This window comes from Bombus vancouverensis, chromosome 12 (assembly GCF_051014615.1).
Source record: "Bombus vancouverensis nearcticus chromosome 12, iyBomVanc1_principal, whole genome shotgun sequence".
Classification (NCBI taxonomy): domain Eukaryota; kingdom Metazoa; phylum Arthropoda; class Insecta; order Hymenoptera; family Apidae; genus Bombus; species Bombus vancouverensis.
The window spans coordinates 3955379-3973357 of NC_134922.1; the positions used below are offsets into that span (position 1 = coordinate 3955379).

A 17979-nucleotide genomic window follows, 5' to 3' on the forward strand; every position below is an offset into this window, starting at 1 on the left:
CGCTGTAAATACAATGTATGTTTACAACGTATACGAGTATAAAATTGCCAGCTAACAGGTAGGTAATTTCAGGCAGAAGACGAAAAGTAACAGGCAAATTGAAGAACATCGATTCATCTAGAAAAGCATCGTGCGTTTTTCCTGATGCTTGGTTAGATGGATGAGCTATTTCGCGGTCAGTGGAGTGTGTTGATGCAAGGGTAGATTGGTGGATTTTTGGGGAATGTTTCGTTGAACTCTGAATAGAGTGAGATTCTCGAGGTTAGCGCGAGATCAGTCGGATAGAGAATAATCTTGACTCGTTGAATCCTCATTGCAGGGACGCCCTTCCGGGGAAAGTTTATTAGGACATCTTGTGCGTAAAATGTATTTGATAGTACTAAATAATGGAGAATTTCCTATTTTGTCTACTTTTCCTATATGAAAATCTGAAGAATCTGTGGTCGAGGATGTGAACGAAAATATTTGCTATATCTTGGGATTTGTACGAACCTCTATTGGATTTCTCTGGGACTTTTATTGGATTGCCCGAAAACTCAGTAGCGTTTTCATTGTGAATTTCTGTCAAACAATGAAACGTTCAAACAAATACTTGCCTCAGTATTGGGGACAGTTAAGAAGAAACGTTAAAAGTTGAAAAGTTAATAAACCAGTTATTAAGGATGTGATAAGAAAAATAGTGTATTTATAATTATTGCATTTCCAGGGAAGACGAAAAATGTAACTTGTAATAATTTCTATTTGTGGTCGTCACAGAAAATTATTTGGTGTATTTGCGTTTTATATGTTAGAAACACGTAAATTCATTTCCCTATCGATCGTCGCTATCTTCTATCTTGTTGCTAACTCGATTCTCTTTTTCTTTCGACGCCTACTTCATTGCTTCGAAAAATCATCTCGATCTTCTCCAATACCATTCCAAACTTTCGAACAATGAAAAATTTGTATCGTCTTATTATTCTCACGCTATTAATTACAGAAATTCCACCCCGCTACTATTAGCTGTCCGATATCCGACCACTGCTCATATCGATTCGACCTAGAACGCTGGTTCTAGACCGACAGTTTCCCTTTAAGATTCCACCGATACAAGAAACCGATACGAATATATCATCGAATTACGTTAGTAAAGCAACTGAATTTATTTTGCCGCAGTTGATTAACTTCATAACGTGCAATTTTTCCCGACCTAACCGCTGAAAGGTGCACAATTTTGTTTTTAGTTCTTAATACAATAAAATTCAAAGGCCGAGGTATGAAATGAATGAAAGAAAGTAATTTTAGGAATATGAGGAAACGTGATTGTTTACGTTAGTACAAAAAATGATACTCACGTGGTTAAGGGTTTATACACATAAATTCCTAACTAAACAAATGGTTCAAAATCGTGTCAGAGGTTAGTGTTTTATTGCACTCGTTTAGATCAACATCGGTGCAACGTCAACGAAGAGGAATATTTCACCGAAGATTAAGTGATTGGCAGCTGTTCTCATTTTTAAACTCCTTCCCAGGAGGTTACGAAGATGTAAATTAATTGCGGAGGATCCTGGTTTCAAATGGCGGAGCGGAAGAAAACGGATGCTGCGAAAAGTGCTATAGTTTATAATTTCTAAGGCCGTTGGTTATTCGTTTTGAAAAATTGTTAGCGGAATTTGTTCCCTTACTTCGCAAGTGATATTTGATAATTTAGTGCGATATTAAATGTGCTATAAAAAGTATTATTTCTATGCTTTTTCTATAACTTTTTTACACAACCATTTAAAAATAGATTTTCTATACTTTGAAGCACACTGAATATAAAGTGCCTGTAACATTTTCACGTAGAATAATGTTACATAGAATTTGGTATAAATACTTTCTAACAAATTTAATTTCCAATTTTTAACAAATTGTTAAATATATGGAATAATACCTACACTAGAAAAAAAGACGATTATTGTTCATCAGTTTCTGAACAATTCTTTATCCATCGTTTAATCTTTTTTCTATACGGTTTCTGAAGAATGCGAGTATTTAATTTATTTAGCACTATTAATAGAGTACTCAGTGGAAATTTGATTAAAAGAGCTTGAGTGGCTTGGGAGAAAATAGGTCATGCAGTATGAGAATTCCCCATAAAGATAGATTGTGGGTTACCTTAAAGTAAAGTTCGATGGTTTCAAAAGATATATATAATAAAATTCTAATATATTATTTTTTAATGCAACCATTTCGCATTTTTAATGGTCATGCTCTGGTTATTGTGATTGCATTAAATTGTAAATTTGTAAATGCAGAGAAAGCAACTCGCGATGGACAACGTGACTTTTAAATTGCGTTGCAGTATAATTCAGTGACATTTACATTTTAATATATATTTAATAGTCGTCCTTTTGTAAAAGAATTAATTACAATTTTATATCGTAATATAACTCGACTCCAAGCGTGCGATGTTCCACAACTCCAATAAAATATCTTTTTCCCTGACATCTCCAATGAAATATTATGAAATTGTCGTTTCTCGTACTACATTTCAAGCAAGCTTGATAATTTCAGTCATGGATTTGCTTGTTATCATTCTATTATTTTTTTAAATTATTAATTTCAACTAAACATACTTCGACTAAATTTTCAGCAACGAATTATTAAACTCAACAATGTTTTAAGTGTCTACGTTAAATCTTTATAATCGATCCCCATTTTTTCGTTCAATTAATCACACAGACAAATAAAAATCAAAAAATATTATAATTTCTATAAAGTTGCTATTTAACGACAGCGTAATAATGTAATTATCACTGGTATGATAATATATAAATCGAATAAGATATAAGAAATATAGATATACATTTTTACACAAAGTGCACCACGCAATATCATTCAATCCGTACAAAATCTCTTTTTATTCTATAACATATATGTAATATTAATATTACAAACTATATCTAAACAATTTTCAAATTATGACATTTCGTTAGATAATAAAATAAACATTTCTTCCATCGGTTCGTTAGATTAGATAAATTTTATAAAACAAGTTCAAAGTTGTTGCAATGTTACCAAAAATTAAACGTTATCAAATTAAAACACAACAATGATAAAACCAAACGCGAAACCCGACGAATTTTTCAGATTCAGCTAAAGGTCCCGGCAAATCCCTTATAACTTATCGCCGCGACAAACGTCGGCTGTTAACCCAACTAAAACACGCTCTATCGAGGGGCAACGAACTCGCAAGCCCCGAGGCCAACAAATCTCTCGCCTACGGGGTGCACGCGTAAAGTTTCGAGACGTGCGTTTTTGCGCGACGGATTTGTAAAATTGATTTCGCCATCGAGTCCATGCTTTACGACTTCGACGAAGCAGCCAGAAGAAAGGCGATTTATTTCGCGCCAACTTTTTCGCCCGGCTACACCAGAAGAACGAGCACGAATTGTACCTGTATTAGGCGTGCGGGTACGCATGACTCCGCGATTCTACACGGCCAAAGGCAATCATTTGGCTAAGGCGTTTCCAGCAAGCAGCTTATCGAGCAGCCACCACCCCATCCGAGTTCGTTTCCATCGGAATACGACCCCTGAACGCGTCTTCCTGGCCCCTTTCCCTTCGTCGTCCCGTTCTTTCGCGATTTTTCAGCCCTCTGTTTCCCCGTTATCTCGCCAAGATTTGAACGTCAACGCTTGTCTCCGCGAGTCTGCATTCGCCCTGTTGTTCAGGCAAGCTAGATAAATTCGCTCCGCTCCTTTCTCCACTGCCACCGCATGTGAATCGCGATAGGACTGACCTAAAACGAGAGCTTGGAAAATCGGCCTTTCCTCTCCTTTTCTCTTTCCATTTTTCTTTTTTTATTGTTCTTTTTTTATGTGGGACGATTCTTCATGGATCGTCGTGACTATCGTGGCTTTTTGCTTGCCGCGTAAGTCGGGATTCGTGCTTGAGATGTTTTTACTGTGGCATCCGCGCGGCAGAATGTTGTATAGGTTTCTTTCTGGTTGCATTCCGACGTTCTTTGCAAGGGATCACGTGATAGAACGCGAGATTGTGTAGGTAGTACGGAGTATGATATAGCGAGGTCATAAAATCAGTGAGGAATGAAATTAATTTTTATTGTTGGAGCTGGCGAACCGAGAGAAATACAAGGATTTAAGAATTTGAACCGTGGACAAAGATTGTACGAAGACATTTTGAATACGGTTAGTTTAGTGTACTTTGTGTGATATAATGAAATATATCTGCGCAGAGCGCTTTTAATTTCGCAGGAAACCGACGTTGGGCGGCACAGTTCGAAAGTTTACGAGAATCAAGGCTGCAAGTTGCAAAGTTATTGAACTGCAAAAGATTAAGTTGCCGGTGAGGCAGTTATGCCAATATGAAAGCCTTCCGGAATACACGGAACCAAGTTAGCTTGTTTATAGCTAGCCTTAACTCTGGCTTCCGATAGCGGGGATAACTTATTTCTGGCTTCGCATTTTATTTCGCAGCCGCGAGACATCGGAAACAGGAAGACGAAACGAGAACTTCGAGTTATCGTTGTCATTCCATCCCTAATGTTTCGTGCAGAGGGTTGTGTAAGCGAGAACTAAACGGCGAAAAACTTGTTATCTGATTCCGCTGAATTAGATATCTCCGCCCAGTTTAATATTTAAACGAATGCCAAGTATATACTTAGCTAGGTGAGTTTCCCCACAAGGAAGTTCGGTCGTTTGAAGTAGTTTCTGTAGACTAGCAATGCTATCGTGAGGTTTGAGAATTTAGCTTACTTTAAGCTTTGTAGAAAGAAAAATATTCATTTGGATAAAAAAAGATTCTTCTCATCTGATAAGCGTATTTAATATAATAAGCGATATTGAAACGGAAGTGAGTGAAACTTGGTTGAAACATTAATCACATGTAGTAAATTTTAATATGCTGTCGATCAGATTTTAAACGAACAATTAAAATATATCATTTATTTATTCCGTATTTGTTTCTACCATCGCGTTTCGAAAATATGAATTTGCATAAATGTCCGCAATCAATTTGCAATGATTAAATTTCGAACGGATTAAATTTTAAAGCTATAACATAGTGCATGTAAATGACAATTTAATCAGAATTAAAAGTCTGATTGTTCCGATACTTAACAATTGCTTGCACCATAACTTGTCAACCAAATAACTGCTCAAATATTTAAAGAAAAATCTGACCAGCAAAGAGAAGAAACGTGAACGATTGTAACGTTGAATCTTCGAAGCTCCGTGACAACGCTTTCGCCACGGGGCAAAAGTACACAACCTGAAAAGCCTGCTGTCGAATATTGTCGCAAACAATAAACGTCGGTAACGATCCACAAATTGATCGGTTTAAAAATTCAAGCTATGGTAATCCGCGACACAACCGAGCACGGGTTCTACCACGATGGAAAATGGAGGATGGCCCGGTTGAATCGGCCGGATTTCGCTGGGAAATGAAAAACGACGCGAGCTAAGCGACTTGTGTGACCGCCTGAATTATTCAGAATTCACTCACCGACCACGTTGAGGCTGTAGTTCAACGACATCTTTGGCTCGGTGCTGACCTGGCACTCGTAAACCCCGGAGTCTCGTTCCTGAGGCGACTTGATTTGCAGCGTCCAGTTTTCAGACTTCTCCGGATGGATCACTTGAAACCTCAGGTCCGAGGTGTACATCAGGATGCCAGCGCTCAGGATATGCATGTCCCTTTTACGCATCCAGGACACCTGCAAGATAAACAAGAAGCGCAGCATGTAAGCCGGTGATAGCTCTGAGTCTAACTTGAGGGTCTGCAGCTGCAGCCTTAACCAATGATGAATTCTATCGGTACATTTTGAATTTGAACATAATCCGGGATTTATGCGAGTTTGGTCGGTTAGGTAAGCAGATTGTTACTCTGTGCCTCATCGATCTTTCGAATATAAGAAAGTACGGTGATCTGCGAAAGTATTGCAACATTCGACATATGGAAAATATTTATATAAAATCCGTAACTTGGGGAAAATAAATTTTTTCAAGTGATTCTTCCTTTTCAATAACGAAACAAAATGTTTTTCGCATCCATATATTTTTCTTCAATTTTTACTATTTGTTTATGTTTGTTTGTAATGATGTTTTATCTATTCCCTAATTTGATTATTTCTGTCTTAATGTATTTTTTTCTGCTTCAATCTCCATTATTTCAAATACCCTCGTCACTGCTGAGTTAACTTCGTTTTCTGCGTCAAAGTAGCGAACAACAAATTCTCTAAATACTCATACACGAAATGTTTTCTTCTAAACGAGTATAATAAATTCAAGATTATGAAACGAAACGGAGAAAATACACTGTAAGCTGCGCTTTTCTTCAGTTTCTCGAGGAAATAATTTAACGGTAAACATTAATTGCATAGCGTAAAAATTTAAACGTTAATGAATGTGATGAAGGGCATTCTTTTAAGTTACTTATATTTGAAAATTATTACATTAAAAAAAGTTAAATTATATCAACTATGTATGTTGTATACTGTAATTGTTAACAAAATAACATCTTTCTTTCCTGTATCCAGATTTTTCAGGAGTTGAAGTCAGAATATTTACCGACATATCTCTCGGCGAACAGAAAGTGTTTCGCCACAACGTAAGGAAAATAACATTTCAGAGAAAAGAATATAAATTCAATTTTCGAGACGATGTAGCTTTGCCGACACTCCACTTCAATTATTCACACCACGATGCATTACTCAGTGCACACTCGTTCAAACAACTCTTTTCAATGGCTTTCTGTTTTGACAGCAGACAGATTCGCTTACGTTTACGTTTCACGTCCGACCCTCGACCCTTTTCTACACTTCTGCCTTAACTAAGCAGACAAGATTTGGAAACTTAAATAGTAGAAACTTTCCTTCCAAAGAAGTGGAAATAACTTAAAGAAAATTACGAACGTGTTACAATTGAGATTATATTAATCTTATGACTGGACTAACTGGATATTTATTTACATTAATTGTATCTCTCTCCACCTAACCAATTCTTTAGAAATCAAGTAAAGTTGGTAATTTAGATCTATGGTGAACTAGCTGGATATTTATTTATATTAATTGTATCTCTCTCCACCTAACCAATTCTTTAGAAATCAAGTAAAGTTGGTAATTTAGATCTATGGTGAACCAGCTGGATATTTATTTATATTAATTGTATCTCTCTCCACCTAAACAATTCTTTAGAAATCAAGTAAAGTTGGTAATTTAGATCAATGGTGAACGGTAAGCCAAATGAAGTCGTTAGAAATGAACGTTATTTCCCCTTAATAATACATTAATCTAATATATATATAAGCGCGAGGTAACTTAATTGTACTTTTATTAAAAGTCACAACATCTCCCAAGATATTCTAACGAGATTTATTTTCCACGCTGACGAACTTGCATGGGGCAATTAATAAAATAAATTGTTGCCCATGGTACGTTACTCATCATAGAATTTTCCTACACAGGAAACTCTGTCTAACCACGAGGCTGGTTGGTGCATCGTTTTATAATTAATTTCGCGACTGCACTCTCTCGCGATACCGTTACGAGCTTGCAATTACGAGCATTTCAGACGTTCCCACAAGCAAGAATCTTTGCACGGCAATTACACTAGGTGAGAATTAACACCATCGTTCAGAAGCACCTACATATTAGGGGATCTTTTGCTTCTTCTTTTTTTTTTTTTTTGTACGAAACATAATATTTGATTGATCGATTACAATTTTGTGTTCAATTACTGCATTAAATTCAAAAATAAAATTTTGTAGCGTTCGAATACTTGATATTTTCGAGCGAGTGTGTAACTCCAAGTACAGCGCGAGATAGGGAAAATGAATCGTTTTTTTGTTACACAATGAATTGTTAATTATTTGAAGAATTAAATTAATTGATATTTCACATAATATCTGACGTAAATGCAATTATTACAAAATGTAAAGTTACTATCTCAATGTTATTTCAAAGTAATTCAATATGTTTGTATTAATTCCATTTAAGTTTGTTGGAGAAACAATCTCGTATAATTCAGTCGATATAATGCTCGTTCCGGAGTCGAATAAAAATTCAACGCATGCATTCACCGGGGACACTAATACACTTTTTACGCAAACATTAGCATCCAAATCGCTTTGATTCTGAATCGCTTTATCCACCGGTAGAAATTAAAACACGACCGGCGCATCTACAAACTTTACCCCTTTATTTCTTTCTTATCGCGAACCCTTTTTTCCTCCCAAAACCACCATTCACATTATAATCGTTCCCTTGCTTTTTATTCGTCGCTTTACCGCTCCTTTTAAACGGTAATTTTATAGCTAGCCAACTGATAAATCCGAATTATCGCTAATACTGAAAATTTTAATCAGTTGACGTAACTTTGTTTCTCTTTCGTGCAACTTATTCAACAGTATCATTACCATAGAGAATTTTTTAATCCAATAAATCCAATAAAAAAGAAAATGATAAGAATAATTTCCGTAATTCGAAGTTTCCTCAAGAAATTCATCACGCAATCATCAAACGATACGTACAATTACCAGCTTATACATATACAGCTATCACTAGCAGTATCGACCGTAAGTCATCGTGTCCTATTAGGAAGTTGGATTAATTTGACTAATTTGAACCTCTCGGGACAATATCGACTAGTACTTATTAGTTACAGCTGTCTGGCTCTAAACACTATACAAGAGAGATAGAGGGAGAGACAGAGACGGAGAAGTTGGAGGAAGCTTAGAATTCACATGTTCAAAGCTATTTGATACGAAGTTCTATTTTATGGATTGGCCATCAGGGACGTTATTGATTCCATATCAGTCTCATCGTCATCGATAGTCATCGAAGTGGCGCGGATGCCGCAGTTAGACGCAGCACGGCATCGATTAATACGTTTACCAGGATGATTATTGGCAATGCCTGTTAGGCATTAGTAAAGCAATGTCTACACACTGAGGCTGTATCAAAGGAGAGATTGAACAACCGTATTTCGCTTGGCTTGATAGAAATGTTTTATGTAATTATACCTTGCTGTTCTCTGGCGTGCGCTCAGGGAAGTATAAATTACTCAAATTGCGTCTAATCTTTATTTCACGCGAAACGAAAGAACTTTAAAAGTATTCGTAAAACGCTAGCAACTATGACAGTCACGATGAAACTTTCAGTTATAAAACTTTTTAAATATGTACTTTGCCCTCTAATGGAATGTTTCAAATATCTGACACGCTCTTAAAGAAGTCTTTCTCTTTCATCTTTTGTTCGTTGTTTTCCTATACATATTCGTACAAGCTGTTTACATTTGAAGATCGGCACTGCGCTCGAGGACAGAGATATCATGCGTAAATTTTTGATGATTTTTAATTTTAATATTACTCTATGACTTTATAAGGGAATATTTTAACGTAAAATAACTGAAATTGGGAAGAACATATTTTGATACTATAACAACCCATATTTCCTAAATTATGGAGAAGGTGAAAAAATATACGTGTGACTCAAAAATTAAACAAAAAGACAATTTTGGTAACGTAAGATTAATTGACGGTGTACTGAATTTTAAAACTTTTGTCCTGTAAAGAATGGAAAACGTGACTTATCGTGTTCCTCCCCTATAGTCTTCATTTATAATAGCGTAAAATTTTTTTGAAAGTATGCTAATCGATAATGATAATTCTATATGCTGTGTTGCTAATAAAATTCAATACAAGATGCGTTTATCATAGCGAATTGGCCTTTCATACCCTCCATTGCCTTTTTACAGCTAGTTATTTATCGGTGTAATAAATTTCCTTAGACAAGAGCTGCTCGAATCTCCGGTTAAAACAAAACGATTGCTCCATATATTTCCTGGAAGCTTCTTTCTCGAGCTGTCGAACGACCTGTCAAATTGTGCGTGCAATTTTCGACATTGTTTACAACGCTATCGACGAGCGCTTAATCATTTACGAGCCAGCCGAAATACTCCAATCGACGTTCATTCGAAATTGACGAAAATCGATCTTGTCAGCTCCCCAACCCTCCTAACTTATCACCAACTGATTGTCAATATTTCCATAAAATTTTCCTCCACCTTTCTTCCTTTATTTATATCCCAGGATGATAATTCTATGAAAATATATTAGATGTAGAAACTGACTCATTGTGTTTATATCGAACCAATTCCAAATCTGTCGTAAATGTAAAAATAAACATTTTTCTTCAGTGTAAACGTAAACATTTGCTCACCATTTTGTGATTAAAAAGAACCGATTTCTTAACATTTATCAGATATTACACACATAGGACATATACAGTATATAAAATATAAAATATGCAATATAAATACATATATAATTTATACATAACAGAGCACTGAGTTAATTTCCACACCTAATATTATCTTTCACTACGTACTTTCCAAAAAATGTTTATATTTAAATACCAATGTATTTGAATATAAATAAAGACACCTCCGTCGCATCTTCGTATTCTGTGAACTTGAAAAATTTTTATTTCAAGGAACGCAACGTCTACCAGAAGAGTATTCGACGTCGCGTCTTGGATACATTCGAATTCAAACAGTTGCTGCTGGCACGCACGAGCAGGCGCACGCTCGTGCGAGTAAATTTCACGCGCGACGATATAAAGTCTGATATTAAATTCTCGGACGCGTACCGCGTTTTCCCACTCGGAGTGACACGAATGGCTCGCTCAAATTCAGGCCACCAGGCCTCAAAAGAGCGAATGAGTTTCTACTAATTTCAAAGACGCGACGAGAAGAAGCCCGTCGTGTTTTGCTAATGCGCTTTGGAAATTGCCGCTTCCACATGCTTGCCTCACGGCTACATTTCGTAGTGACTCATTAAGTTGGAATCAACGATATTAACACTTAGCTGTCGAGTTTACCTTGGATATAGCGCAGCCTCAAGGAAAACGTGTCTTCAAATAGCGCACGGCGCTACGTAGCAGTATCTGATAATAATACGCACGACTCTTGTCGAAACTTTCCCAGAACAATTTCGTAATACTAAATAAATCTCGATAGTGTTGAATTTGAACAAACGAGTGAATAAGTTTGAATGAATTTTGTATTAGGTTGTCCCAAAAGCTTCTCTCGTTTTATAAGGAAGTGATAGATGCACAACATTTCCTGTTTTATATTATTTTATTGAATTATGTATGACGCATTTTGTTCTATAACCTTGTCTTATTTACATTTGACAGATTAGGTTTCGTGTTTGTATAAACATTGCCAGATAAAGCAGTTGCGTGCAGATAGCGAAAGACACTTTTGGAACAACCTAATACGAAGAGTGTCATGATTTTGAACAAAGACAGTTCTAACAATAAATGCGAATTTATCGGACTAAGTGAGAATATTATAACATTTCTGTATAAAATTTGACGTTTTAATATGTCGTCAGGAAATTACGACGATTCAGTAGATCCTTAAATACATTTCTCTTAAAATGGTGACGTCTGAGCGATGTCAGTGTTACAGCAAATGATGGACGTTACAGCGCGTTATCTCCACAATCCTCAAACCAGATCCTTCGTGTTTCAACGTTTGTACAACAATTCGATCGTTTACAGTGTACTCGAGGGACAACGTCGCATCCGTTGACAATCAATCGGCCACGAAAACCGTGGTAAGACCGGGAGGACAGAGCGGACTTGTCGTGTTCACGGGGGCTGCTTACGTTCTCCGTGTAATTTACACGCCAGAAGTTTCGAACCGATGCAGACAAGAAGACGGTTCGCGCACAATAACTTCGCCGATTGTCAAATCGTGAGCTGGTTTTGTCCTCGTCCGAGGTGCTGCGTCTGACCAACTTCTGCGGATTACTTAGACAGCAGTTCGAATGACGGCAGGTATTTAGACGTCGCAGAATGCGAATATCTCGCCCGTGAACAATGGACAGACTAACTTGGAAGAACGATCGTTAGTGTTAAAATAACGGAATTTCGAATTTCATACGGGGTCGAAATGACTTTCGCTCATGTCTTCTGATGGCTCCGGGAACGTCGCGTAGTAATTTCGTTATAGTTTCGAACGTGTTGACTGACACGAGAATTTTTGTATATTTCGCCGTGTTAACCGATAGACTTATACTACGCCACAACATTTAATTTTTGCAAAATATTATATTGTATCTGGGTACTCTTTTCTGGCAATTCGCTTTATTGACAGTTTTTTAGTCCGTGAAATTTATCTTGTACATGCCTATCTGTTAATATAACTAAATAGGTTGCATGTTACTTGTTATTTTCACATTGTTCGGTTCAATGAATTATACCTAACAAGAGCGTACTTAAAACTTCATATGCATATGTATATAATGAACTAATTAGATTTTACACTGTCAAATGTTTCAAGTTCCCTTATCCATTATCGATGAATAATCGCAGTAATACAATGCTTGAAAAATATATAATATGGACCCTTGTTACGCCCAAAGCTCACCATACAGAAATTAGATTACAGGAATTAAGAAATAATCCGATTACGCTATTGTCTAGAGAAAATAAAATGAACATGTTCCTGAGATGAAGCTTCTCAGAGAGCAAGCTCTTTGTGGCAGAGAAAAATGATTCGATAAGAAACTCTCTGTGAAGGAGCCTTCGCTGGATTTGCAGCTCTTTCAATGCCGTAATTACAAGTAATAGGTCAGTTTGTCCATTGGTTTAAACACAAGCGCCTCGAGCCGTATCTCAAAGACGTTTGTTCCTTTGTTTCTGTAAAAGCGTGCTCAATATGTAAAAGACAGGATGATCGGGAAATCAACGACATAGTGTCGCAATTTAAACGAAGCTATGGTAGTACGAACAATTTATTGGAAACGCGAAGCACAGACTACCATTTTGTAGTACAAACGGAAAGAGAGGAAAAAGTTTCTACAACATTGATCGAATTTTTTCTTTTTTTGATAAGAATTGAAACGCGATCGCGGTTCTCCGAAGAGAGGCACATTTTATTTTCAAATCCGCCCCTTTCCATTTTTTTTTTAACAAGAATTATGCCGACCGTTTCGCGTATAGATATCAAGCAAAGCCTTTTTTTCGCGCTATTCTGCCGCATTTTCACGCGTAATCTTTTTCATTCCTAGATGGAATCCGACCGCTACAGAGACGTCGAAAGCTTTCGAGCTTTTAAGATAAGTGCTACATTGCATTGAATGGCTGTAGAATTGCAAAGAATTGACCGGTTTAATATGTCCCCGAACGAGAGGATTTATGGTTCAAAAATAAATGTCAATCCTACGTGGATATGGATCGAAAGTAGTCACAGTTACAAACAATTCTTAAATTTCCAAATTATTATTAGCTTCTTGCCTCGTCCACAATATTTTCTCGACATTTTTCTAAGTTGATTATTTTATGAACTTAACTAGACCATCAAACTTATACGAAGAATTGGTAAGTATTTCCTGAAAAATACAAATTTCATGAGTTGTACATTCGTGAAACAGAAAGTCATTTGTGAGAAGAGAAAAATTCATATTCGGTGGTCATGACAGTGCTGACGAAATTTGAAAACGTTTATTACGTCGCGTACACTACATTCGTAACATATTTCTACAGCTGTACAAATATCTTTACAAGGTAGTCGACCATCTGAAATTTTTTTGTACAAAATACGTGTTCCACTTGTTCCATTTAAGAACGAACTAATTACACCCGACGAGATTTTTAATTACGTCTAAGTGGGGTGAAACGGTTGTCAGGTATCGTGTGCGTAATTTAAGCATCCTCGGATATCGACACGTGTGTTTCCAGGGCAATGGTCGTCGTTGTATTTTCGAAGTTGCGTCTGCGGTGAATAAAAAATACATCCGGAATTCTCCGTGGCATGGGTAACGATTTAATCCGCTGATTGCGTGGAACGTATAACCCGGGCTGGTTTGCAATAACGTTTCGATCTGCCGTATATTTGTGGAAATCGGTCGGCACGATGGGATACGTTTATGAGTCATAAATCACGGGCCGGAAGTGAGGCACAGATATAAACCCTGGAAAACGTAAACAGGTATCACGATATTCGATTTTTTAAACGTCCCGTATCGCGGAGACTGCCAAAAATTCGACCAGAGGGAAACACGAACGACGAAGGGAAGAAGCGACCGAGGTGCAAAAATCCTCGTTCGAATCGATCACGAAAGGCGGTTACAGGTTAGAGCTATGTTACCAATATGGAAATTTTGCCCGTCCGTTCTATCCTGGCTAGTAAAACTCACACGCGATCGAGTAAAACACGTTTTTGAATACAACCGTGGAAAGTCAGGTATTAAATGTTCGCTAACGTATTATGTGTCAACTCATAACATAAAAATTTATTCGTACAAATATTTGAATGGAAATTTCATTGACGGAATAGACAAATACCTGGTAGATCAAGTCTTTAAAAAATATAATTTTCGCTTAGTAGTAAGAGAATAAGAAATTTTTTTTATATATAGATACGTTTTTCAATGGTTTATACTTTGTCAGAATTGAAGTTTCTGTACGAAAGCAATACGAAAATTATTTTCATAAGCGACTTACAAGGGAAACTCGACAACTGGAAAATTAAGAAAAGATTGGAGCTTTGTGCAGGTATAGTTCATGTTATGTTAATAAAGGAATAATTTTTTTCAGCTGAAAAACGGTCATAAGGATGAGAACATCCCCCAAAGTTTATTTTTTATCATCCATGTATTATCCTTTTATTATTCCGCGTTTATTTTGTATTATCTTTTCATAAAATTTTTATTTATACATTAAAATTCCTGTGATTAAAATCACACAAACGTTACATGAAGTAGCTCACGGATATATTAGCTACCCTTTTGTATTTACCCTACGGAAGTGTTACGACGACGATACTTTCGAAAAAGTGTTTAAAGCACAAATATTTGTGCGAGCAAAAATTTTGTTGTTTCAACTCGTATATACTATATTTGTAAAGAGCTCTTCGTAAGCCATCTATGCATGTGACAACAACAAACAGAATTATTGAAAATATTATGGTGGAATAAAGTTTGAAGAAACATTTCTTTCAATTTCTCACACCCACTATGTACAATATAAAAGATAACCTTCTAATGTAACATTTAATTAATGTAATTTAACAATTAATATAACAATTGCAACTTAAATGTAACTTTTTCCCTTTTCCTATATAGTTTCCAAAATATTTAGGATGATAAAAGTCGGATGTTTTCACTCCTATGACCGTTTTTTAGCTAGAAAAAAGAATTGTTCCGTTTCGATTTGTTTGTTCAGTTTCGAATTTATTGAAATTTTCGTGTTGCCGAACTACTCTTATTAATATTTTTGATAATGCGATGAAAAATGAGTTAGTCTCATAATACGAAATACTAAGTAACTGTACTTACTAAATAATAAATAATGAATAAATAATTAAAAAAGGGTGCTAAGTGACCAGAAATTCGTCGTGATAAATTACAATAGTTGACCATGATCGTGGAAAGGTTGTCAGCTCGATAAACATGGCTGTTACGAACGGAGTACGGAGGAATCGCTGAAACGCGACTTATCCAACGCATTTGCAGATTGCATGCAGCCTGCTACACCCAGGGGGATGCATCAAAGTAAACTTCTTCGGTATGCACGACGATACTCAAGTCCGCTGGGAAACAGCCTTCAAGTCGAAATTGGCCACGCGAGCGTAGAAATTTCCCGGATAAGAAACGACCGGCCGAAATCTCGCGAGGAACGCCGGCCTTTTCAGACCGCGTCATCGGCGAAATTTTCTCATAGTTCGAACTATTTTCATTCTGTGAACTCGTTTGTCGCCTCGCTCGCTTTTATTGCGTTTTTGCGTCGCGGGGTTGAGCGAGTTCGTGAGCGATGGCACCGATTTACGATTCGCGGAGTGTGTTTTAGGGAATGAGATGGGTAAAATTTATATTTGAAGAGGGGAAAGATCACTCTGATGCAAAGAGTCCATTTTACGGAATTTCGCAAGGAGTTGATATTTTTTTACAGATCTTATATAACACGTTAATAGTCATCGGAGGTCATCGGCGTTTCACTTGATGAATTTCCTAAAATAGTTGAAACATGATTAATTTCACGGACTAAACAATTTTTAATAATGTGAATGACCTGGATAATATTATGGGAAAGTACTGCGCAAATATAATGCTTTGTAGAAATTAAATGTAATGGTCGTAATATATTTCATTCTACCGCTGCCCCCCAGGGAAAGATACTTTTGTGATTCTGTGTGAACGTAGCTAACTGAGGTATTTCGGAAGAAATATTTCCTTATTACGCAATTTTTCTTAACCTTTTTTATCAAATTTCTCGTTGTGAATCGTAAGATGACTTTCGTGAACTTTTTTTGAAGGTGTATGTTTCGTGCACAAGCTTGAAGAACCACATAAATCGAGAACAATGAAAGGAAGAGGATGAAGAGAGCAGGTTAAAAGAGAAAAAAGTCACCGACATTTTCTTATTTCATTCTTTTCACCGAGAGATTTGATCTTTTGTTGCAGTAACGTCTGCTTCTTCTTCCTAAGAAGATGTTTCACGAAGTTCGATAATGGTATAGCACTTTACTCGAAAACATGTTGTGAAACCTCATTCTTTTATACGCTCATTATATATTAAGACGAATAATTTAGCTATTAGCATTAGAAAGTGGATGATATTTTATGGAATTTGTAAATTAATATTTTCTAAATTTATCAAATGTGGGAGCAGCAAATATTAAAAAATTCATGTTTGGATGAAAGAATACTATGACCAAATGGTGAATATTTTCTGCAATATAATTTTTTTCTAGAAAATGTTGGTATAAATACAACAGAATATAATTTTTAATATAATTCATATACTTAATTCATTCTAAAATTTCACTTTTTGTTTCTTTTCTAAAGAACCACTTTGTGCAACGTAGGTAGAACAAATTGGATAATCGGTAAATCAAAAATTGGTTCGGTAAACAAAACAAAAGAAACGAGATCGAGAGGAGATAAAGTGACTTTCCTCTTAAAGTACTATTTCTGGAAGTAGAATAAAGGGACAAAGAAAGAAAGATAGGCAGAAAATCCCTGTACACCGAAAGAAACTGTGGACACCGATATTTGAAGAACACACGATCCTGCAGAAGGAAACATTTTCTCCGCGTCGTAAAAAGAAAGGAAATCCAGTCTGTACATAAGAGAAGGAAGAGGGAGGAAGATAGCGACAAGAAAAACTCGATGAATGAGTCTCTATCTGATTGATCCTGTGGATTAGAACAAAAAACAATTCAAAGGCGTTTCGACGATGCGATGCGACGTTCGTATAAATCGATTCCCCAATCTCCTCAGAAATCCGAACAATTCCACAGCCGTGAAATTCCAAGGCAAAAAAATGTCACACTTGGACAGAATACTCTCAACCATCCAACTATCTACATTCTCTTCGTTTATTTATCGGAAATCCCATGTTGTAAATTTTCGTACTGTAAGAAAAGAGTGTCGTCAAGGAGAATTGTAATCAGAGACGAAGTTACATTTTCATAAATAATCGTCCATGTTCGATCTTCGGAGAATTAAGACACATTCACGATCGAACGTATGTAGTGATTTTTTGTTGCAAGAAGCGACGTCAGGAAGAACAAGAAGGTTCTGTTGCCTGGAATATTTCGCTGAATTCGCTTGCTTCGATCACTTGGAGCATCGCGTAATAGCGTTTCGCTGCTATGATGTTGGGCAGAGGTTCGAGTTAACGGCAGTGGACATAGGCAAATCGTAAGTGGAATTGCTCGGAAGCAGAAATTCGTGGAGCAGTTTCGTCCCTCCGCGACAATATGTTCGTAACTGGTTATCCTGTGCGAGGAAGTGCTACAAGTTGCGTTCGAAGATGGTATCGACGGCTTCATTTTTGAAGTTCTAACTGATTGTTGGTGACATTCACTGATTGATTGTTGGTGTAACAGAGTGTCGATATACTTTCGCAAATCACTGTATCATCTACAAACCCGTTATTTATTCTCATATAGATATTAACATCGTGGAAAACACCTTCTAAAT

The 17979-nt window shown here is 36.5% G+C and overlaps 2 protein-coding genes across 1 annotated transcript in view; one reads left to right on the forward strand and one right to left on the reverse strand.

Annotated features, from left to right (window-relative positions):
• LOC117165029 (uncharacterized) overlaps positions 1-17979 on the forward strand; it is a 474023-nt gene that overhangs the window by 221486 nt on the left and 234558 nt on the right.
• dpr1 (defective proboscis extension response 1) overlaps positions 1-17979 on the reverse strand; it is a 443679-nt gene that overhangs the window by 174525 nt on the left and 251175 nt on the right. Inside the window, exon 3 of the mRNA XM_076623411.1 lies at positions 5488-5698. Within this exon, the coding sequence (XP_076479526.1) occupies positions 5488-5698 (211 nt within the window). The remainder of the gene's footprint in view (positions 1-5487; positions 5699-17979) is intronic.